The sequence below is a fragment of the Pelophylax lessonae genome (genome assembly GCF_965119305.1).
Source record: "Pelophylax lessonae genome assembly, chromosome: 8".
Lineage (NCBI taxonomy): Eukaryota > Metazoa > Chordata > Amphibia > Anura > Ranidae > Pelophylax > Pelophylax lessonae.
In genome coordinates, this window is record NC_138775.1 from 11,378,183 (window position 1) to 11,403,866 (window position 25,684).

At 43.5% G+C, this 25,684-nt stretch overlaps 1 protein-coding gene across 1 annotated transcript in view; it reads right to left on the reverse strand.

Annotated features, from left to right (window-relative positions):
* Nucleotides 1-566: 566 nt before the first annotated feature.
* Nucleotides 567-25,684, reverse strand: part of SEMA3B (semaphorin 3B) — a 73,085-nt gene continuing 47,967 nt past the window's right edge. Inside the window, exons 8-18 of the mRNA XM_082266494.1 lie at nt 23,366-23,508; nt 23,058-23,175; nt 20,226-20,295; nt 17,988-18,132; nt 13,082-13,301; nt 12,895-12,986; nt 10,211-10,252; nt 9,968-10,125; nt 8,353-8,408; nt 5,710-5,849; nt 567-1,976 (exon numbers count right to left, since the gene is read on the reverse strand). Coding sequence (XP_082122620.1) covers nt 1,497-1,976; nt 5,710-5,849; nt 8,353-8,408; nt 9,968-10,125; nt 10,211-10,252; nt 12,895-12,986; nt 13,082-13,301; nt 17,988-18,132; nt 20,226-20,295; nt 23,058-23,175; nt 23,366-23,508 — 1,664 coding nt within the window. The 3' untranslated portion in view covers nt 567-1,496. The remainder of the gene's footprint in view (nt 1,977-5,709; nt 5,850-8,352; nt 8,409-9,967; nt 10,126-10,210; nt 10,253-12,894; nt 12,987-13,081; nt 13,302-17,987; nt 18,133-20,225; nt 20,296-23,057; nt 23,176-23,365; nt 23,509-25,684) is intronic.

The window sequence follows — 25,684 nt, forward strand, 5'->3', positions numbered from 1 at the left end:
GTGGTCGGGTAATGTTGAGGAGAGTAGACACAAGGGTCAGGTAATGTTGAGGAGAGTAGACGCAGTGGTCGGGTAATGTGAAGGAGCGTTGACGCAGTGGTCGAGTAATGTTGAGGAGCGTAGACGCAGTGGTCGGGTAATGTTGAGGAGCGTAGACGCAGTGGTGGTGGGGTAACGTTGAGGAGCGTAGACGCAGTATTGGTCGGGTAACGTTGAGGACTGTAGAGGCAGTGGTTGGGTAACATTGAGGGCTGTGGATGCAGTGTTCGGGTAACGATGCAGACTGTAGATGCAGTGGTCGGCCAAGGAAACTGAATGCAGCAGATGAAAGACACATCATGCTTACGTCCCTTCCACATTGAGCAGCAGTGCCATCAGCACAGAACTGGTGGAAATCAGTGGGACCCAGGTACCCCCATGAAGAGACAGAAGGATATGAGGCAGCTGACATCCTCATAAGATCTGTGATTAGTTCTCAAAGATGATGTACTTATACCAACCTACCTGCCAAGTTCCTTCAAAAATTGTGTGCAAGTCTACCTAGAAGAAGGCAATAGAGGCGCACATTTCAAATAAATCGCTTTTTATTGTGTTAACTTAATAGGTCATTTTGTCTTTCCGGCTGTGTGCCAGTTGTCCAGCACCTCCCCCCCACCCCTCACCCGAATGGTGCCGGTGATCGCTTCCATCTGTAGCAGCAGAAAACAAAGGGTTAATTTAGACTTTAATAATAATATTTACACTAATAATAATAATATATAGTCCATCTGTACAACAAAGGCAGCTCAATGATCGGGGGGAGGGACTTGGTGCGGCCAAGTCATGCTGGGCCAGGTTTTAGAGCGGCAGCGGTGCTGGAAGGCCTAGTGTTTCGGGTAAACCCGTTGGAGCCATTTTTAAATAAATATTTGTGGGGTGTAATAAAATAATGCAGAGTGTTCGGTGCAAATTGAAACTTCGGAGATGCGAGTGGTTAGATCTGTCCGTTCATGAGGAACCAAAAATGGCGATGTGAGAACAAGGTGTTGTTCGTATATTTTTAATTATTGTTTCCAGCTGTTAGGACCTTGAGGAATGCCATTAGTGGTGACTTCACAGGAAGAGCCTTCTGAAATGACACTGAGGTTGTCATGTTATGCGTTTAGTGTTGGAGAAATTGTGGCTTAGCAGAGTTTTAGATACCTCCAGAATCCATAAGCGCCCAGCCGTTACCCGCCATGTCACCAGTCTGCAAGGCAAATCCTCAGTAGAGGAGGGTCAGTAAGGAGGCCACTCTTGGAGTGTGTAGGAATGGTGATGGTTTTGGAGTGCGGTGGGCCGCAGTCTTTGGTAGAGGTTAGGGTGACAGAGCAGTACATTGTACGTTGTTATATTATCCCAGGATCGATACAAAGGTCCATCAAAGTGTCACAGGTCACAGATGGCCTCCCACAGAGGGTCTCCCACACCAGCCTTCGTACAGTTTAGAAGTTCACAACTTTTGGGAGTCCCCTCACCTAACTTGAAGCACTGCGAGGGCCCCGTTCAGCTCTTTGGTGTCCATGCGTCCGGCGACTTCGCACTTTGATTTTGTCCTCCAGGTGTTTCCATTTCTGGGCTTTTGCTTTCATGCTTAGAGGTGGTATCGGTCGACCTGGGCCCTTTGCTGCCGGCACCTGAGGAGCTCCTTGGGGGCCTGGTGGGTGCGTGGCCCGGCCCTTGCGGGCCCACAGCTCCTCGCACATCTGCTCGCCTTTGGATCCCGGCTGTTGGACGAGCCGCATAAAGTCCTGGTACCACCTCATCGGTGGATTGCGATGGGGGCCGAGGGTCTCCTCAGCTCGGTAGGTTGGAATGACTTCTAGGTTCAGCTGAAGGAGGACCTGCGTGAAGCCGTGTTCTGAAGAGTGGCACAGGTAGGTCCCAGCATCACGCCTCATCACTGTGCGCAGTAGGATCCCACGATCGGTGCCGATAATACGCTCGTCAAACTGCACCTGAAAAGAGAACACAACGTCAACATGTGCAAACCATCAAGGAGAAATTTAAAGTTTATATTCTTCGGGTTGGGGGCACTCTAAGACAAAAGTGCATGGGCAGGAATGGTAACATAAGTGGGCCCACCACAGCTCCAAGGGGAATGTATACTCCATCATGTACCAAGTGACATGATGGAGTATACAAACCATCAAGGAGAAATTTAAAGTTTATATTCTTCGGGCTGAGGGCACTCTAAGACAAAAGTGCATGGGCAGGAATGGTAACATCAGTGGGCCCACCGCAGCTCCAAGTGGAATGTATACTCCATCATGTACCAAGTGACGAGAATTATATTTTACCCAAATGCAAAAAAATTATACAGTGAGAATTTCTGGCTTTTCAAAGGTGAGGAATGATTGGCGAGGTCTTGAAAAGTGGCAGAACCAGGATCTAAACCCTCGACCTCTGCAGCGCCCAACAGTAGCTCTTCTTGCTAAACCACCTGAGATGCTGGACAGCACTCTGTGTGGTCCTTTGAACATTCCTACCGTGTGTCTTCTTTCTTTTGAACCTTGAACCCGTTGCTCCTCCCATGAACTTCCAATTTTAGCTATGCCTTTGCCATATTATTGTGCTCTCTCCAGTCAATATCTTTCTCTTGTCTCTTCTGCTGTCGTCTGTATCTTCACTACACTCGTTAACGATCTTTAGCTTGTTCCTCGACTACGACTACGCTTCTGCTTGATCCCAACCCGCAACCACTTGTTAATGACCTTTGGCTTGTTTACTGACTACGTTTCTGCTTGATTCCTACCTGCTATATCTGCTACTGGACCCTAGCTTGCTCACCTTCTGGTGGGGCGATACTGAGGAATGCGAACCTAGTACTAACATCCAGCAAAAACCTTCCCCACCATCAGGAGCTCTGGTGAGTTCCAGTTAGTGCTTAGACCCCGCACCTCGGGTTAGTATCTGCCAGGTGAACTGCTTGTGTTTTTATACAGCTGATCGTGGGAGCCTTTCTACTGCTATAGCTACTGAGCCTGACCCTTGACCATGAGAGAAAGCTTCAGGGCCTTGTACATGGTTTCTGATTGCTGTTGTGCTATCTCAAACTTTTTTTTTTTGGGGGGGGTAACCCAGATATTTTCATAACAGGAAGAGGAACAGGTCTTCCTTACATGAAAGCGTTGGGTGTCTTCCAACTAATGGACCCAGAGATGGAAAAATTTATTTTTTGAAATGCTTTCAAACATGGAAATGAAGAAGTGGCTTTAAGATGCCACAAAACATCTTGGGTGTGGCCAACTACTACAAGCTTCATAATCAAGAGCGCTTTAACCTTAGTCAGAAGGAATGTTGCTCTTAGTGTCTAGGACTCAACTTTTTGTGTGTTGAGTTCTATGGTTGGCTGTTCCCGGAGGAACCTGGCCCAGAAGCAAATGGTCACTAAAAAAGCTTTTTGGCATCCCTACGTAAAAAAAAAATCTAGGTTGAGGATCACCATAAAGAACTTTTCTATGGGACAGTTGGCCTTTACCACTTTTGGTCTCGGCTTCTTTAGGGCACAGCCAAACCTGGATAGTTACCTGCGTGAATCTTTTTTTTTTTTTTTTTACTATTGAACGTTGTCTTCAGCGTCTAGAAACCAACTGTTTTTTGTGCTGAGTTCTATGGATGCTGTGGTGGGTGGAACCTGGCCCAGAAGACCACTGAAATCTTTTTGGAACCCCTTTGCATGAAGTCTAAATTTCTACACAAAATTTTGAGGATCACCATAAAGAACTTTTCTATGGGACAGTTGGCTTTTACCACTTTTGGTCTGGGCTTCTTTATGGCACAGCCAAACCTGCATTGTTACCTGCGTGAATCTTTTTTTTTTTACTATTGAACGTTGCCTTTAGCGTCTAGAAATCAACTGTTTTTTTGTGTTGAGTTTTATGGCTAGCTGTGCTGGGTGGAACCTGGCCCAGAAGACCACTGAAATCTTTTTGGAACTCCTTTTGCATGAATTCTAAATTTCTACACAAAATTTTGAGGATCACCATAAAGAAATTGCCTTTGGAACAGTTGTCCCTTACCACTTTTGGTCTGGGCTTTTTTAGGGCGTTTTTAATCGCTTGAACTATTTTTTTACAATTGTGATTCATATAGCTCTTAGCACAGATTCACTCTACAGGAGATAAGGACTTGACAGAGACCACCACCCCATCCACAACTGCCACCATTTTTGTTACTGGGAGGTGGAGCTGCTGAAATGCTGGCCATTAACCATAGAAATACAGAAAGGATTGCCAGACCAAACCTGTATGAAAGGGTCCAAGATCATTTTAATTGTTGGTAAAAATGTCATATAATAATACTACACACGTTTTGGGGGCAACACCACTCCATCCCATCATCAAGGCTCAACACAGAAAAAAACCCTGGTTGGACTCAAAGCAGAAAACAGTGACTTACAGATCTATATTAGAACCAGTATTAAACTCTGACTTTTTTGCCAACAATTACAATTATCTTGGGCTCTTTCATTTTTGGGTCTGGCAGTCCTCTCTGTATTTCTATAGTTTTAAGCTGGATACACACTATCCAACTTTTGTTGTCAGATTTCCTTTAGATTTACCTTTTCTATGTAGTGCAAGGGCCTGCCAGATTGCATACAAATTGAAAGTGTTTAGGTTTGACCTCATATTATATGGTTTTGGTAAGTCTAAAGGAAAAAGTCTTCAGAAAATCTTATAGTGTGTATGGCCCATTAGGTTAGCATTTGAACACCTGTATTTCTATGGTTTGAGCTACTGCTGGGTGCGAGTCTAAGGCCCCTTTCACACAGGCGGACCGTTCAGATCCGCCTGTCCGTTTTTTTGTAGGATCTGAACGGTCCCCCCATGCATTCCTATGGGGCATCGGATGTCAGCGGACCCGATCCGATCCGTCAAATCTGGACAGATGGAAACCCTATTTTCCATCCGTCCAGCGGATCGGATCGGATGGGATCGGATGAGAACGGACCGACGGTCCGTTCCCATCCGATTTCCCCCATAGAGATGCATGGGGAACTGACAGCTGTGTCTCCGCACACAGCGCGGAGACACAGCTGTCCTCCTGCTGCTCAGCGGGGGATCGGCGGCTCGATCCCCTGCTGAGAAAAACGGAATCCGTCCGACGGACGGATAGTGTGAAAGGGGCCTAAAAGTACCTAGCTCCTCTGAGTTGAATAATGCCTCGTACACACGCATCGATAGTTGGCCGTGAATTTTCGGCCAACGTCCGATCGGCCGATTTTCGGCTTGTTAGTATGATGCTTTCGACAACCGTCTCAGACTTTTCGGCCGAATAAAATCTGGTGTGCAGGCTATAAAATTTTTGTTGGCCGTCAACACAACGGCCGATTTTCCGTCAGTCAGTACAGATTTCGGCAGACAAAAATCTGATGAGCAAGACTGGGCATGCTCTGAGAAGAAAAAACACATGGAATGTAAACCAGCACATGACATCACTTCTGATGTTGGTTTTTGTTGGCCGAGAAAATTTGTGTGCAGTCCAGAGCACATTTCAACCAACACAACAGCACTGGACAAAAGTCGGCCGATCGGTCGGCCGATAATCGTTGCGTGTGTACGAGGCATTAGAGTCGATTGCTGGCCTGGCTGGACCTGGCTCTGCATTGGCATGCACCCACCCCTGAGGTCCTGCACTAGATGGGGTCCCAGGTCACCTACAGCTTGAGCTGGGGATTGTGCCTCTTACCTCTTTCCTGGGTGACTCTGAAGACTTCTGATGAGTCCACGTGACCCGGGCACGTAGGGATTTGGGGAGACACTCTAGGAACGCTGTACTTCCCTCAACTCCAAACAGGCGCTTCTCCTGAACGGTCATCCTCTGCTGTTCTGTATGGAAAGAGAAGGAACTTTATGTACTGATGACCACACACAAGAGATTGGGGTCCCAGAACTACAAGGCCCAGTAGGTAAACCATGATGGGGCCCAAAGTGGCTCTACCTTTTTTTTTACCCTAATGCAGGGATCCTCAAACTACGGCCCTCCAGCTGTTTTGGAACTACACATCCCATGAGGCATTGTAAAACTCTGACATTCCCAGACATGGCTAGGTATGATGGGAATTGTAGTTCCTGAACAACTGGAGGGCCATAGTTTGAAGATACCTGCCCTAATGCATTCCCTGCATTTAGGGAAAAAACGGTTTGCCACTTGCTGTGCCTTAACCCTCCCCCCCCCAAAACACTTACCTAAGTCCTGTATCGATCCACCAGCGCTGTGCCAGTCTCTTGGTCTTCTCTCCTTGCTCGATTAAGCTTGGCTGAGAGCAGTGGGAGCCATTAGCTCCTGCTGCTCTCAGTCAAACCTTGTGAGCCCTGAGCAGGGCCGAGCAGCAGTGTGTGTGTCAATGGATGCACGCAGCCCAACTGAGGATCAAGCCTGCATGTCTGCTTTCATCATATGCCAAACCACTCAATGCCATTATCACAAGTCCCATTATATGAAGGAGTATTATATATGTTTGAGGGAAATCTATTTGAGAAATATAGAAAGGATGTGCTTACCACAGCACTTGAGTAAGTCCGGTAGATGTATACTGTACTAGACAAGAAGAGAATCCAATGCATTTCGGGGACCTCAGTTCTCCCCCTGAATCAGGGCTGCCGTGACCTCTAACAGCCATGATTCCTTTGTGCAATAGTTCTTGTCCAGTTTTATTTTCAACCATTGGCAGCAATGATGAAGAGGGAATTCCGAGCCCCTGAAACGCGTTGGTTTTTCTTGTCATATACAGTAAAAATCCACTGGACTAGTGCGGAGTTGCTCTCATCCTTTCCAGCTTTCTTCTCTGGGGGCCCTCAAGGACTCCCCAGGTGATAGAGGGTGGCCTTCTGACTATGAATCTCGCCCCCTCCCCCCCACCCATCTTTAACCACTTCTGGACCGGAAGGATTTGCCCCCTTAATGACCAGGCCATTTTTTTGCGATTCAGCACTGCGTTAATTAAACGGACAATTGCGCGATCGCGCGACACTGTACCCAAATAAAATCGATCTCCTTTTTTTTCCCACAAATAGAGCTTTCATTTGGTTGTATTTGATCACCTCTGCGATTTTTATTTTTTATGCTATAAACAAAAATAGAGCGACAATTCTGAGAAAAAAACCCCATAATTTTCACATTCTGCTATATAACATTCCCAAAAAAAAAATTTAAAAATCAAAATTTTATAACATTTTAGGCCAATTTGTTTTCTGCTACATATTTTTGGTTAAAAAAAATCGCAATAAGCGTATATTGATTGGTTTGTGCAAAAGTTATCGCATCTACAAACCAGGGGAAAGATTTATGTCATTTTTATTGTTTTTTTTTTACTAGTAATGGCGGCGATCTGCGATTTTTTTGCACGACTGCGACATTGCGGCTGACAGATTGGACCCCTAACTGACATTTTTGACACTTTTGGGGGGACCAGTGACATTACTACAGTAATCAGTGCTAAAAATATGCACTGTTACTGTAATAAGGACACTGGCAGGGAAGGGGTTAACACAGGGGCGATCAAAGGATTAAATGTGTACCTAGGGGAGTGTTTCCAACTGTATGGGGGCGGGGCTTGTGAAATGATCACAGGGACCTGTGATCCTATATAGAAGGATCACAGGCGCTCTGTGATCATTTCAGGGAGAAGATCGGTCGGTTGTGTTTACAACAGCTGACTGTGTATTCTGTGTATTCACAGATAATTTTAATTTTATTATATTTTAATTAATTTCACCTGTTTTTAATATAATTTTAATTATAAGTGAAAAGTGTGAAATTTAATTATATTAAAAATGGGTGAAATTAAATAAAATATAATTAATTTAAAATGATCTTCTCCCTCAGCGGGGAACGATTGCGAGTGTCAGGCGGCAATCGGAGCTGCCTGCCCCGCGCATCGGAGTTCCCGCTGCCGAGTGGGGGCGGGAGCGCGCTGCCGGCTGCGCGCGCTCGCCCCCTAGCTGCAGGTGCGCGACCGACGTATGCCTACGGCCTTTTGCGCAGGGGGGCCAGCTGCGGCAGGCGGTCCTTAAGTGGTTATGTTCCTGGTCCAGTGCTACATGAACACATTATCATAGCACAATAGCAGGTAGTGTTGTGTGTATCCTCTCATATTTTATCTGTTTTTATAATTTCTAGATTGTAAGCTCTAAGGAGCAGGGCCCTCTGATTCCTCCTGTATTTAATTGTATTGTAACTGTATTTTCTTCCTTCATATTGTAAAGTGCTGCGCAAACTGTTGGCGCTATATAAATCCTATATAATAATAATATTAATTATAATAATAATTGTTTTATTATTACTGCTTATATTTGCAGTTCTCAGAGAAGATCCTAAGTGGACACTCACCTCCTGAACACAGACTGCGGGGGTCGCCATTTCTCACATCCTGCCGACGAGACCTCCTGGAGGAAGAGGACAGAATCAGATCACTGAAGAGAAGACAGACCGATACTGAAGAACCCTACTAAACAGTATGTGCACCACGTCAAACTTTATATGAGGAAAAAAAACCTTAAATATCTCAGCATTATTGTGCTATCAGTCAACACAGTGTATAGCAGGCATGTCCAACCTGCGGCCCGGAACCGCAGGCAATGCGGCCCACTGCCCCCTGACAATTTTTTTTTTTTTTTGCTGGGGAGGAAGGAAGTTGAGTCGGGGGCACGGACACAGAGGCTGCCTCGGAGGGGATCATCCACTAGTTGTGTTAAATTAGTGCTGGGGGCCTGGGGGGCGGCAGCACGGGAGGGCATGGCGGCGTTTTATTACTTATATACCTTAACTATAGTATATATTTTATATGCGGCCCGAGAAAATTTCTCTACACTCAATGTGGCCCAGAGAAGCCAAGAGGTTGGACACCCATGGTGTATAGAAAGGAGGTAGTCATAGATATGACATTTTAGCTTCTCCTTGTGTGCAAGAAAAGAAGGAAAAGGCTTTATTGGGCATCTCTTAAGACATGCATGTTTCTCCCTGCTGGCCGCTGGGTTGTACAGACATTAAGCTGTGCAATCTACTGATCAGATCTAATAGATTAGTCAAGCAACTGATAAGCAGAATGCATAGCTAAAGTCTAAGCATGCACGTCTTAAGGGATGCCGGGGAGGTGTTCTTTCAGATGATGCTCAGGAACAGCAGTATAGTGACTGACAACACATGACGAAGAGCAAAAATCCCTTTAGACATGCATGTTTCTCTGTGCAATCCACCTATCAATAGAGTAATCAAGCAACTGATCAGCAGATTGTACTAAAGTCTGAATACGCACATCTTAAGGAATATCGGGGATGTGTTCCAGGGGTTTAACTACAGGGGTTGCAATTGCAACCGGGACCCACGTTCCAGGGGGGCCTGTGCGGCTCCCCTGTAGGAAAATGGAGGAGATTGGTTCCTCTGTATGCTGCCCCCGCCACTCCTCCTATCCAGTTCACTTGTATTCTGCTGTCTCTGGGCCCCTGTGTGCTCCCCTGGTCCCCCCCCCCCCCCACTGTTCTCTTTCCCCTCTCCTGCCGGCTGCTGCAGGGGATGTGTCACAATAGACAACCAGGAAGGGGTTGGTAAATATGTAATTTACCAGCCCCTTCCTTTTCTGAATGGACAGAGTCATAGTCAGTGACATTGTAAATAAATAAAATAAAATGATAAAAAAAAAAATACAATTAAAATACCAAAAAATAAAAACTACTGACACCAGTGGGTGAACTTCCAGGATCGCAAAGGTCACACTTGCCACCGGGCCCTGGCATTCCACCACCACTGTTGGGAGGCCCCAAGATGGCAGGATGGGAGCCCACTGCAGAACTTGTGAAAGGGCCCCGCTGCAGGAACGTAATAAAGGGCCCCGCAACGAGAGTAAAGGGCCCCAGGAACAGTGGGAAGAGCCTCAGGCTTGAAGGGAAGGGTCCCGGCCCTTTATTGGATATTGGATACATCATGATTGTGGGACAATATCACTCACCTCTTTGTGTTGGGCAGGTACCGCGTACAGCTGGTCCCATCCCAGGCACAGTAGGGATCCCGAGCGAGGCAGCACTCTGCACAGGCCTTCCCGTAGATACCGCAACGATGCAGAGGCACCTGGGAAATGCCGACCGCTGAGCCCACATACAGTTGTTGCTGGGGAGACAGCAAATACTAACGTCAGATGGAAGACAGTAAATATTTGACAGGGCCATCAGCAAACACTGTCTGTCCTGCTTACCCGCTTTGATGACAGCTGCATGCTGGTGATCGCTGAGCCATTCTGCACACAGATGGGAAGGAAAAAAAATATTACAAATAGGAACAGCAAATCTACAGAATATAAAACTGGATTGTTTCTGGACTCAAAATGTCACTATTCTCTAAACAACTGTATACAGCAGTGGGGGGTCACCTTTCTTGTTATGGGGTCCTCAACTGCGACCTCCAATATTACCAAAAAGCTGCACTTAAAATTAAGTGAATATTCAATCTCAGAGACAGCAAGACACACAACAGAATATAGTCAAAGACTGTGATGGTCAGAGACTGAGGACATGATACATGAATTGTTCAGAGACTACAGACATGATACAAAAGACGGTCAGAGACTGAGGACATGATACAAGAGATGGTCAGAGACTGCAGACATGATACAAGAGATGGTCAGAGACTGCAGACATGATACAAGAGATGGTCAGAGACTGTCAACATGATACAAGAGATGGTCAGAGACTGCAGACATGATACAAGAGATGGTCAGAGACTGCAGACATGATACAAGAGATGGTCAGAGACTGTCATCATGATGCAAGAGATGGTCAGAGACTGCAGACTTGATGCACACTTAACACCAGAGATGGTCAGAGACTGCGGACTTGATGCAGACTAAACACAAGAGATGGTCAGAGACTGCGGACTTGATGTAAGAGATGGTTAGATACTGTGGACATGATACAAGAGATGAGGGAGACTGCAGACATGATACAAGAGATGAGGGAGACTGCAGACATGATACAAGAGATGATCAGAGACTGCGGTCTTGATGCATGAGATGATCAGAGACTACACACATGATGCAAAAGATGGTCAGAGACTACAGACATGATACAAGAGATGATCAGAGACTACAGACACGATACAAGAGATGGTCAGAGACTGTCAACATGATAAATGAGATAGTCAGAGACTACAGACATGATACAAGAGATGGTCAGAGACTACAGACATGATACAAGAGATGGTCAGAGACTACAGACATGATACAAGAGATGGTCAGAGACTACCGACATGATACAAGAGATGGTCAGAGACTACAGACATTATACAAGAGATGGTCAGAGACTGCAAACGATGCAAGAGATTGTCAGAGACTGCGGTCTTGATGCACACTTAACACAAGAGATGGTCAGAGACTGCGGACTTGATGCACACTTAACACAAGAGATGGTCAGAGACTGCAGACTTGATGCAGACTTAACACAAGAGATGGTCAGAGAGAGACTACAGACATGATGCAAGAGATGGGCAAAGACTGCAGACATGATGCAAGAGATGGTCAGAGACTGTGGACTTGATGCACACTTAACACAAGAGATGGTCAGAGACTGCCGACTTGATACAGACTAAACACAAGCGATGGTCAGAGACTGCAGACATGATTTAAAAGATGGTTAGATACTGTGGACATGATACAAGAGATGAGGGAGACTGCAGACATGATTCAAGAGATGGTCAGAGACTGCGACCTGATGCAGACTTAACACAAGAGATGGTCAAAGACTACAGACATGATGCAAGAGATGGTCAGAGACTGTGGACATGATGCAAGAGATGGTCAGAGACTGCAGACATGATGCAAGATATGGTCAGAGACTGCAGACATGATGCAGACTTAACACAAGAGATGGTCAGAGACTGCGGACTTGATGCAGACTTAACACAAAAGATGGTCAGAGACTACAAGCATGATGCAAGAGATGGTCAGAGACTGCGGATATGATGCAGACTTAACACAAGAGATGGTCAGAGACTGCAGATATGATGTAAGAGATGGTTAGATACTGTGGACATGATACAAGAGAGATGGTCAGAGACTGCGGATATCATACAAGAGATGGTAAGAGACTGCGGATATTATATAAGAGATGGTCAGAGACTATGGATATCCTACAAGAGATGGTCAGAGACTGCAGACATGATACCAGAGATGGTCAGAGACTGCAGACATGATACAAGAGATGATCAGAGACTGCGGGCATGCTAAAAAATATGGTCAGAGACTGTAGACAATAGGAGTTGTTGGAGACAGGCAAGATGCTTGAAGAGATAGTAATAGACTGGAGACACATTACAGGAGACTGTTGGGTATCACTGCTATTACAGGGCAACACAGATTAGTGTCTGCAGGGGCTATAAGGGCAATACATAAAGTACCAAATGGCCACAGGTTGGGGTGCAGAGGTATAGAGTAACCCTAAGCCACCCACTTACAAATGTTTTCATGCTACTTTTACCCAAGATTTACACATTTTTTCTGATTGGATTCAGTTAGAAAAATTAACTTTTTAATACGCATCTAATACCAAAACATTCTAGTTTTGGATAGAGAAGGGAAGGGTTAGGGACATTATGGACATCACCCTTCACTTCCTGTTTCAAAGACACTCCAGGAAGTGTCCGGATGATTGAAGTGAACACCTTATATACAGGCTTATTCACAAAGCTAAGCCAACATTCACTTTGCTCCTTTAGTAAATCACACCACTGTACTTGGTAGAATCATCTCCTGGGTGGAGTTCCAGTACTGCCCACAAGATGGCTCCTTCTATTGCGGTCAAACAACAGGTGCACTTTAATCCACCGATACGTCCTCTGGCATTTTCCTCCCACCTAACTTTCTATGTCTTATCTGCTTTTGGTTACCTTGAAGACTTGCAGCTCCTCCAGGACCAGCTCCTCCCGGTGATGCCAGCTGTGTTTGGGCACCGATATGACCTTCAGGACCGAGCCAACATCTGGGGAGAGACAGAAGCAGCGCGGTAAGACCTCTGAGTGATGCACACACAATATATGAACGCTGGCCACAGATAAAGTATAAAGTTTGGGGTACCTGTTCCGATGAACATGACATCATACTCTCCATCAGCGGCCGCCACTCTGTCCACGGCCAGCTGGGTTAAGGTGACGCCATTGTGACTGCGCAGGAAGATCGGCCTTCCAGATCCAGGCACCACGGGGTTGAACATGAGCGGGTGGTTACGGGCAAACTGCAGGACGTCATCTGGAAAGTTTTTGGTGGAATCAAAACTTCCAAATGTTTTACTGGGGCACTAGGGGGGGTAGAGAAGAATCGTCTCAGGGAAATCACAAAACATGAGACACAACGATGTACAATTTCTAAATATATATCCATTAGGCTCGGTTCACACATGTCCGATGTGAATTTCCCCACTGCGATATTCCAAAAAAGCTGATTAGCGGTTAAGCTGCGATTTAGATGCGGTTCAGATGCAAATTTATGGGAGCCGCGGCTACTGGCGTCTTTAACATTAGCTGGTTGTTAAGGAGCGTGCCGGGAAGCTGGCCATTATGTCCTTAACAGTGGGAGCTGGGGCTTGGTAATTCGAGGGGGGGGGGTGCGCAAACCAATGCACCCCCCCCCCCTGACGGTCGGTTGGCAACACATTCCCCCCCCCCCCCTCGTTGGTCAGTCGGCAACACATTCCCTCCCCCCCCCTCAACGGCCTGCCTCCTTACCCCCTCACCTCCTCCTTCCTCCTGTCCGAGCCGGGGAGTGCTGGATGGCTGAGCCGCTGTGCTTCTCCTCCAGCCGTGTCTCTTCTGCCTCTTCCTGGCCACTGGCCAGTAAGATCGCTTCTCCTTTTGGCCAATCAGGAAAGGGGTCTCATAACCCTCTTCCTGATAGGCTGGGAGAAGAGTCAGTGTGACAATAGCGAATATTTATTCGCTATTGCCATACAACTGGGTTGGCTCGGGGCGCAGTTCTCTGCGCCCCGAGCCCACCCTTTTTTGAAGCCTAATAGGTCTAATAGAGCCTCTAATAGAGGCTATAGGTCTAATAGAGCCTCTAATAGAGGCTATAGGTCTAATAGAGCCTCTAATAGAGGCTATAGGTCTAATAGAGCCTCTAATAGAGGCTATAGGTCTAATAGAGCCTCTAATAGAGGCTATAGGTCTAATAAAAAAGCCCCTATTGGAATCCATGCGTCCGGTGCCCTGCATGTAGATTAGGCGGGGGCGGCACCCTTGGACCCCCAATGGACGGGCCGCCACTGGTCCTTAACAACGGATGGCTCATCAACTGTCAGCGGGATTCCCCACTAACAGCTGAATTAAAAAAAACAAAACATTGCCGGCAATAAAACAATTGTGAGAAAAACGGCATTGGGGGTCCCCCAATCCATCTTATGAACCATAGAAAATTCCCCTTGAAGTGGGACTTTTTAGGCACTAATAGAATTTACCGCAGTATTATATAAAAACATTTTCATTTTATTGTATCACAACGAATAAAAGCATTTACAAATAGATGGAATGTGCACTAGTACTTGCACCAATGTGTATAATGTACATGGATCAACGTCGAAATAACCCAACGCGTTTCAAAGCCTATGCAGCTTCCTCCTCAGTGGTGTAATATGCTTCAATCCTATAAATTACACTGTTTACAAATTCCACATTTCCATGTATAATATTAACCACTTTTGGACCGGAAGGATTTGCTCCCTTAATGACCAGGCCATTTTTTGGGATTCGGTACTGCGTTACTTTAATGGACAATTGCGCGGTCGTGCGACAGTGTACCCAAATGAAATTGATGTATTTTTTTTCCCCACAAATAGAACTTTGTTTTGGTGGTATTTGATCACCTGTGCGATTTTTATTTTTTGCGCTATAAACAAAGCGACAATTCTGAAAAAAAAAACAATATTTTTCACATTCTGCTATATAACATTCCCAAAAAAAAAAAAAATGTAAAAATCTAATTTTTTTTAACATTTTAGGCCAATTTATTTTCTGATGCATATTTTTAGTAAAAAAAAATGCAATAAGCGTATTTTGATTGGTTTGCGCAAAAGTTATTGAGTCTACTAACTACAGGAAAGATTTATGTAATTTTTATTTATTTATTTATTTATTTATTTTTTACTAGTAATGGCCGGCGATTCACAATTTTAGAGGGACTGCGACATTGCGCCGGACAGATTGGATCCCTAACTGACATTTTTGACACTTTTGGGGGGACCAGTGACATTACTACAGTAATCAGTGCTAAAAATATGCACTGTCACTGTACTAATGACACTGGCAGGGAAGGGGTTAACCCAGGGACGATCAAAGGGTTAAATGTGTACCTAGGGGCGTGTTTCTAACTGTATGGGGGCGGGGCTTGTGAAATGATCACAGAGACCTGTGGTCCTATATAGAAGGATCACAGGCGCTCTGCGATCATTCCAGAGAGAAGAACGGTCAGCTGTGTTTACAACAGCTGACTGTTTATTCACAGATAATTTTATTTTTATTATATTTTATTTAATTTCACCCATTTTTAGTATAATTTGAATTATAAGTAAAAAGTGTGAAATTAAATAAAATATAATACAATTATCTGTGAATACATATGAAATGTTATGATATAAGACAATTGATTAATTATATAAACAAATAAGTGTTGAAAAAATATAATATCATCTGTGAATAAAATCCATAGAATAAATGACAAGTGATATAAATGAAATCACAAATGTATTCCGTGAAAAATTGATGGAAAATATCCCCAATCACCAGTGCAAAAGTAAAATGACAATCTGTGGGTATATTATATTTTCTCAACACTTATTTGTTTATATAATTAATCAATCGTCTTATATCATCACATTTCATATGTATTCACAGATACATTTAATTTTAATTTTATTTAATTTCACCCATTTTTAATATAATTTTAATTACAAGTGAAAAGTGTGAAATTAAATTATATTAAAAATGGGTGAAATTAAATAAAATATAATAAAATTAAAATTATCTGTGAATACATATGAAATGTGATGATATAAGACAATTGATTAATTATAAAAACAAATATTGAAAAAATATAATATCATCTGTGAATAAAATCCATAGAAGAAATGACAAGTGATATAAATGAAATCACAAATGCAATCCGTGAATAATTGATGAAAAAAGTCCCCAATCACTAGTGCAAAAAGTAAAATGACAATTCGTGGGTAAATTATATTTTCTCAACACTTATTTGTTTATATAATTAATTCATTATCTTATATCATCACATTTCATATGTATTCACAGATCATTTTAATTTAAATTTTATTTAATTTCACCCATTTTTAATATAATTGTAATTATAAGTGAAAAGTGTGAAATTTAATTATATAAAAAAATGGGTGAAATTAAATAAAATATATTAAAATAAAATTATCTGTGAATACATATGAAATGTGATGGCATAAGACAATTGATTACTTATTAGGGATCCTCAAACTATGCCCTCCAGCTGTTGCGGAACTACACATCCCATGAGGCATTGTAAAACTCTGATATTCACAGACCTGACTAGGCATGATGGGAATTGTAGTTCCTGAACAAATGGAGAGCCATAGATTGAGGACCCCTGAATTATATAAACAAATAAGTTTTGAAAAAATATAATATCATCTGTGAATAAAATCCATAGAAGAAATGACAAGTGATATAAATTAAATCACAAATGTATTCCGTGAATAATTGATGAAAAATGTCCCCAATCACCAGTGCAAAAAGTAAAATGACAATCTGTGGGTATACTATATTTTCTCAACACTTATTTGTTTATATAATTAATCAATTGTCTTATATCATCACATTTCATATGTATTCACAGATCCTTTTAATTTTATTATATTTTATTTAATTTCACCCATTTTTTTATATAATTTAATTTCACACTTTTCACTTATAATTAAAATTATATTAAAAAAGGGTGAAATTAAATAAAATATAATAAAATTAAAAGGATCTGTGAATACATATGAAATGTGATGATATAAGACAATTAATTAATGATATAAACAAATAAGTGTTGAGAAAATATAATTTACCCACAGATTGTCATTTTACTTTTTGCACTGGTGATTGGGGACATTTTCATCAATTATTCACGGAATACATTTGTGATTTCATTTATATCACTTGTCATTTCTTCTATGGATTTTATTCACAGATGATATTATATTTTTTCAACACTTATTTGTTTATATAATGAATCAATTGTCTTATATCATCACATTTCATATGTATTCACAGATAATTTTAATTTTACTTAATTTCACCCATTTTTAATATAATTTTAATTATAAGTGAAAAGTATGAAAATAAATTATATTAAAAATGGGTGAAATTAAAGAAAATATAATAAAATTAAAATGATCTGTGAATACATATGAAATGTGATGATATAAGACAATTAATTAATTATATAAACAAATAAGTGTTGAGAAAATATAATTTACCCACGGATTGTCATTTTACTTTTTGCACTGGTGATTGGGGACTTTTTTCATCAATTATTCATGGAATACATTTGTGATTTCATTTATATCAATTGTCATTTCTTCTATGGATTTTATTCACAGATGATATTATATTTTTTCAACACTTATTTGTTTATATAAATAATCAATTGTCTTATATCATCACATTTCATATGTATTCACAGATCATTTTAATTTTATTATATTTTATTTATTTTCACCCATTTTTAATATAATTTAATTTCACACTTTTCACTATCAATTTTGCACTTTTAGAAGCTGTTTATATTAATGTTCAACATCACACTTCATATGCATTCACGGATATTTTAATTTTATTTTTAGCGCCGCATTTTTAGAATCAATCAAAATGCATCCAATTTGCATATATGTGAACGGATCCTTAATCTGTACTGTCTATCAATAAAGGAAGAGTCTGACCTTCCCCAGCATCTCATTACTCACCATGCCAGGCCGGGGGTACGGCACTCTGCCCTGGTAGGACACCCACTGGTAGTTGGGCCCCTCCTTGTGAGCAAAGGGCCCCAGGAAGGCCCTTCGGATGTCATTCATGGTGTAGACGCAGATCGCAGAGCCACGGAACACCGAGCTAAGGAACGAACATGGAAGGAAAAATGATTTTAGGCAACTTCAACATACAGGGCAATATGTGACAACTTTGTATCTTTTCCTGTGCCAACACAAAATTCCCAAACCACCCACATTTACTTTATGGATATCAAATGAAAGTTAAAAACACACTGACACATTGTAAAGAAATGGTTCATTGCAAAAAGCAAGAAAGGTAAGAAATGTGTAGTAACTAGGGATCGACCGATTATCGGCAAAGCCGATATATTGAGGGCCGATCTACACTTTCCCCGATATATCGGAATCGACCCCTGAAGTTACCGATATTGCCGATATTTCGGGAAAGTGCTTGTACCGGAGTGATACCTGCAGCTAGAGGCATCACCCCGGTACCGGCGTCCATAGCAGATGGTCGGCTGTCTTGTAATGACAACGGATTCAGCTGAGAAGCCGCTCAGCTGTCATTACAAGGAACGGGAGGGGACGTCCCGCCCCCCCCTCCCGCCGCCTACCGCGGCTCGCCCAGGTCTCTCGTCCCATCGGGAGACCCGGGCATCCTACCTGCACAGCGTCCAAAGACCCGATCTAAGCCGAATGCGGCTCCATGTAAAAACCCGGAAGTGATGTCATGACATCACTCCCTGGTACTGGCGCCAAATTAAAAAAAATGACAGCATTCAAAACAGCCAAACTTGGAGTTTTGAATGCTTTTAAGTGCAGAGGAGGGTTTTGGGGGTCTTTTAGACCCCCAGATCCCTCCACAACAGTACTTGTAAAAAAAAATATATATATATATATATATATATATATACACATTTATTTATTTATATAAAATGTCCGAAAATATCGGCAGATATCGGCCGATACCGATATTCGATGACCAAAATATTGGTATTGGCAATAAAAAAACCGAAATAGGTCGATCACTAATAGTAACCCAGAGCAACTAAAGCTGGCTATACAATTTATTTTTCATTCAGCTAAGGCTGTAAGCCTGGGTTCACACTGGGGCGACTTAGCCGCCTGACAAGTCGTTCTCCATCCAGTGCAATGGAACCGTTCTAATAGGAGCTCGCTCAGACTTAGAAAAAAGGTTCCTGCACTACTTTGGGGGGCGACTTGCATTGACTTCTATTAGAGAAGTCGTTTGCGAGCCCCGCTGAAGTCGCGCTGCTCGGGCGGCTTCAGAGTCGGGCAACTTTGAAGCCGCCACCCAGTTTGAACGCAGACTAAAGCCTTTTATTATAAACAACATACAAATAAATAACAAAACATAACATTACAGGTCAATTTGGGTTGGAAGTCCTTGAAGGTACCATATTACTGAAACATTGTGTCTGTGGCACCCACTAGCTAAGATATGCCCCAGCCGCAAGACAACACCTCGGGGGCAATCCCAGCTGACCTCAGACACATTACAGGTCTACCGTGACTTGGTCACTATTATTGGACCACCAGCTAGAGGGCACCATACCAACGATGGTTCCTTGGACCACCAACTAGAGGGCACCATACCAACAATGGTTCCTTGGACCACCAACTAGAGGGCACCATACCAACGATGGTTCCCCACCTTTTTCCCTAAACACCAGATATTCCACCCTTTCAAGGACCTCAAACCGCCAATACTTCCGCTACAAACCACTAGCAACCCAATGTAACCTAAGAAAAAAGGGGCGGGAGGGAGGGCATTAATCTGATGGCTTCAATTCTCCAACTGATTCTGTCACACCCCTCCCTGCAAATTGGGCTCCTACACTCCTCCCCTTCACCCCGTCTGTTCAGCCAATCCAGTAAGCACTATAACTTATTCCACAATTAACCCCACGCTGTAAGGTTCCCCTTCCACCCTGTCATGTATGCCCTGCGCTTATTCATTTCATTCGTTGCTTCGGGCCTGCCTAAACAGCAGCTGCATTTGATTGGATGCAGCTGCAGTTTGGCCTTCATATTTTAAAGTCAGTATGTTAGGCTGGAGGAGGCCGTTGGGGCCACCAATTAAGCAAATTTAGGCTGGTTGCTTAGGAACTGACCAAAATTCGAACAGTATATGACCGGACTAATTACATGTAAGATGGCAGTTACCAGCTAAGTGAGATGATGATTATTCACCTGGAGGTTGAGAAGAGAGCGTAGATCAGAGGATTCCTTCTATCTCTGGTCTGCAACAGGAAAACATCACCTACAGAATGGAGAGAGAGAACGAGAGAGAGAGAGAGAGGAGAGAGAGAGAGGACGAGAGAAAGCGAGAAGATAGAGAAAGAGAAGTGGATGGAGAGAGAAGAGCAGAGTAAGGACAAAGGAGAAAAAGAGAGGGGAGGATTAAGAGGGAGATGAAGAAAAAGAGAAGAGGAGAGAGGGCGAGAAGATAGAGAAAGAAGTGGATAGAGAGAGAAGAGGAGAGTGAGGAAAAAGGAGAAAAAGAAAGAAGAGGATAAGGAGGGAGATGAAGAAAGAGAGAAGAGGAGAGGGAAGGAGAGAGTAGTGGTGAGAGAGGAGAGAATAAAAGAGGAGAAGAAGAGAAAAACAGACAGAGAGAAGAGGACAGAGAAAGAGAAGAAGATGGAGAAAGAGTAGAGTGAGGGAAAAAAGGAGTGAAAGAGAAGAGGATTGAGAGGCAGAAGATGAGAGAGAGAGAGAGGACATAAAAGAGAAGAGACAGGGGGAAGAAGAGAAGATGGAGAGGGATGAGAAGAGCGAGAGGAGAGGAGAGGAAAAGAGGATAGAGAGAAAGGGAGGAGAGAAAGAGAAGAAGATAGAGATAGGATAGAGAGGGAGAATCAGATAGAGAAGAGAGAGAAGGAGAAGAGCAGACAGAGAGGAGAGGATAGAGAAAGAGAAGAGGATGGAGAGGGAAAAGAGGACAGAAAGAGAGAGAGAAGAGGATAGAGAGGGAGAATGAGAGCGAGAGAAGAGGAAAGAGAGAGAAGAGGATGGAGAAGGAAAAGAGGACAGAAAGAGAGAGAGAAGAGGATAGAGAGGCAGAAGATGAGAGAGAGAGAAGACATAAAAGAAAAGAGACAGGGAGAAGAAGAGAAGAGGAAAGTAAGAGAAGAGGATGGAGAGGAAAGTAAGAGAAGAGGATGGAGAGGGATTAGAGTGAGAGGAGAGGAAAAGAGGAGAGAAAGAGAGGAAGATAGAGATAGGATAGAGAGGGAGAATCAGAAAGAGAAGAGAAAGAAGGAGAAGAGCAGACAGAAAGGAGAGTATAGAGAAAGAGAAGAGGATGGAGAGGGAAGAGAGGACAGAAAGCGAGAGGGAAGAGGATAGAGAGTGAGGGAGAGAGAGAGAAGAGGATAGAGATTGAGAGAGAGAGAGAAAAGAGGAAAGAGAGGGAGAAAGAGAGAAGAAGAAAGAGGGAGAGAGAAGAGGATAGAGAGGGAGAATGAGAGAGAGAAGAGAAAAGAGATGGCATGAGAGAAGAGGAGAGAGGGAAAAGAAGCGGGAGGGAGAAGAGGAAAGAGAGAGAGAGAGAAGAGGAAAGAGAGGAAGAAGAAGAGGAGAGGGTGGAAGAAGAGATAAAGAGAGAGTGAGAGAGAAAAGGAAGAAGGGAGAAGAGAGAAGAGGAAAGAGATGGAGTGAGAGAAGGGGAGAGAGGGAAAAGAAGCAGGAGATAGAAGAGGACAGAGAGAGAAGAGAATAGAATAGAGAGAGAGTAGATATAAAAAGAGGGGGAAGGAGAGGATGAAGCAAGGAGACAGCGGAGAGGAGAGAGAAGGACATAGACGGAACAGATCGTTATTTATCAGGTCAGACAATCTATGCTGAAATCATGTTGTAAGTTTTTTGTGTGCCTTTCAACACTTCCCTCATCCAATTCCCTTCTTCTCTGACACTTTCTGTTATCTTTCGGCTTAAAAATAGAATTAAAAAAAAAAAGACAGAAAGACGTTTGATCTACACTAAATCACAGATCTAAAAGAAAAATCCTGAGCACATTATTGGGCACAGAGCCATCATCCTGCACTGCGTCCAGATGTAATGTGCTTTTCATCATCTAACAAAGAGTGTACACACAGATCACAGGTGTCCCCGAGTCCTCTACCCTACAGCAAGACTACAACTGGGTCCTTAAAAGAGAACTCTAGTGAAGGGCCTTTGGGGCCCCGGTAGGCCTAACACCCAACCTATCACCCACACCCAACATCCTATCATCTTCAATCACAAAGCTCAACTCTTGTCTACTAACAAGCTGTATACAGCCATATACAAGCTGGATAAATATTTCTTAGTATGTATCCGGTCTATAAACCAGAGGCTCTGGATGGACAGTTGGACAAATTGCTTTTTAATTAGGATGTATCCGGTCTATAAACCAGAGGTTCTGGATAGACAGTTGGATAAATAGTTCTATATTTAGGATTTATCCAGTCTATAAACCAGAGGCTCTAGATAAATAGTTGGATAAATGGTTCTATATTTTGGATGTATCCAATCTATAAACCAGAGGCTCTGGATGAACAGTTGGATAAATAGTTCTATATTTAGGATTTATCCAGTCTATAAACCAGAGGCTCTAGATAAATAGTTGGATAAATGGTTCTATATTTCGGATGTATCCAATCTATAAACCAGAGGCTCTGGATGGACAGTTGGATAAGGGGTTCTATATTTAGGATGTATCCGGTCTATAAACCAGAGGCTCTGGGTAGACAGTTGGATAAATGGTTCTATATTTAGGATTTATCAGGTCTATAAACCAGAGGCTCTGGATGGACAGTTGGATAACTGGTTCTATATATTTAGGATGTATATGATTCTAGGACAATATTTCCCGGGACAACATCCCCCCCGGACAATATCTTCCCTGGACAATATCCCCCCTCTAACTATAACCCTAACCCCCTAACCCTATGTCACGGGGGATATTGTCCGGGGGGATATTGTCCGGGGGGATATTGTCCTGATACCCTCTATACTGAGGTACTCATTATAAATACTTACGGAGCTCATCAAAATAAGTGTCCCCTCCACCATCGGTTCCTGGCATGCTGCAGACAAGTCGCGCCTTCAGGAATGTCGTCCATTTATTCACTAAGCTCCTCTGACCTCCCACATCATTCTGGAGAGGGAGTGAGAATGTCTCGATTATACAAAGGCCAATTGAGAAATGAGCATGACAACATCAGTAAACAATTATTAAATGAACGTTATTATAGAAGAACGGTATTACTTATTACTAACAACCCTTAAAAATTCGTTCTACTTTGCTCCTCATAGAACGGTCAGCGCCTATATCTCAGTACAATTACCCGGCATATCTGCCCAATCCGAGCGTACGACTGTTTAACGCCTCCAAGCCCTTCGACCGGCGTCTCCCGAAAGAAGAAGTAGATTTTATCGTCGTCTTGGTTCTCACTTTCCGGGATCCAGAAAACTTTCACAAACTTTGGCTCTGAAATACAAAATAGGGGGAAAAAAAAATTCATAAATTTGCTCAGGACAGTAACAATTCAATATATATTGACGGATTCTGCCGATCGTCATGTGACCAGGAAGATCACCGGGCCCTTCTGCTCACATTGGACTTTGTACAGATTTAGGAAAGATTTGTGGCGATAGACGGAATCCGGAGTGAAGAAATTGAGGTTTTGCCGCCAAGACTGCGTATTTCATTCCCTCGAGGGAAGATGACATTTGATTGGCTGTCACTGTTGCGTGTCCCAATTTCTTATACAGTCTGTGACCTTTTTAATACATGCTGCTATTTATAGCTGTAGCGGAGTTAATGTCCGACTACTATAACTCATAAATCACTCATCTCCAGACATCAGACGGCTCCTCCCCAGATATCTCCCTCAAGGGCAAATAAGGTGTGTGTGGCCGTTCCCGGACTGAGCTGCCTCTACCACCATGATCAGTGCCAGCAATGCCAGTATTACTGCACTCTAACAATACTCCAGTGCCCCTGGCCAGTGTCGGATCACCATGTAGCCCTTTAAAGCGTCCTGCCAGATACAGAGGCATAATTAGAACATTGAGGGCCCCGGTGCAAGAAACCATGAAGGGCGCCTGGTCCCCCTGGCCAGGATCCTTTACTCTCATCGTGGGACCCTTTATTATGGTCCCGCAGCTGCCATTTTGGGTCCCCCCTCACGGTGGCAGAACGCCAGGGCCTGGTCGCAAGTGTGACCTTTGTGACCATGGTAGTTCCGCCACTGGTGTCAGTTATTTTTGCTATTTTACTTTTTTTTTAATTATTTAATTTGACCATTTTATTTATTTACAATTTTATTTTTTATTATTTAAAAAAAAAAAATGTAGGACCCCCTTTGGGGGGCTTTGGTGAGATATCAGGGGTCTAAACAGACCTCTGATGTTTCACCTTTGAGACAGAGATAGGAGATTGAGGACACAGCCCTCCATCTCTATCTCTGCAGCTTCAGGTGCACAGAATGAATGGACAGCAATAGCTCTGTATAGAGAAGGGGTCTCCAAGCTTTCTAAACAAAAGGCCAGTCTACTGTAATTCAGTCTTTAGGGGGTTCGGACTGTGGCCAGCGGGAACAGAACATTTTTCTGGCGTTAGTGAGAGGAAACTGTGCCCCATCTTTGGTGTCAGTGGGAGAAATGGTGCCCCATTGTTAATGTCAGTGGGAGAGATGGTGCCCAATTGTTGGTGTCAGTGGGAGGAATAGTGCCCCATTGTTGGTGTCAGTGGGAGGAATAGTGCCCCATTGTTGGTGTCAGTGGGAGGAATAGTGCCCCATTGTTGGTGTCAGTGGGAGGAATAGTGCCCCATTGTTGGTGTCAGTGGGAGGAATAGTGCCCCATTGTTGGTGTCAGTGGGAGGAATGGTGCCCCATTACATAGTTACATAGTTACATAGTAGGTGAGGTTGAATAAAGACAACAGTCCATCCAGTTCAACCTGTGTAGGTGTGTGTGGCTGTAATCATCTCGCATAACCCTGAATGTTCTGATCCTTGAGATGTACGTCTAAGAGTCTTTTGAAAGCCACCATACTTCCCGCAGAAACCACCTCTTGTGGTAGAGAATTCCACAATCTTGTAGCCCTAACAGTAAAGAACCCCCCACGTTGCCTGAGGTTAAAACGCTTCTCCTCCAATCGCATTGTATGCCCCCGAGTCCTCATGCAATCCTGAATAGCTTTTCTTCTAAGCCTAGATCCCCATTGAGATATTTAAAAATTGCTATCATGTCCCCCCTCAGGCGTCTCTTCTCCAGGGAGAATAAATCAAGCGATTGCAGACGCTCCTCATTGTTAGTGTCAGTGGGAGAAATGGTGCCCCATTGTTGGTGTCAGTGGAAGGAATGCCGCCCCATTGTTGGTGTCAGTGGGAGGAATGGTGCCCCATTGTTGGTGTCAGTGGGAGGAATGGTGCCCCATTGTTGGTGTCAGTGGGAGAAATGGTGACCCATTGTTGATGACAGTGGGAGGAATGGTGCCCCATTGTTGGTGTCAGTGGGAGGAATGGTGCCCCATTGTTGGTGTCAGTGGGAGGAATGGTGCCCCATTGTTGGTGTCAGTGGGAGGAATGGTGCCCCATTGTTGGTGTCAGTGGGGGGAATAGTGCCCCATCATTGGTGTCAGTGGGAGGAATTGTACCC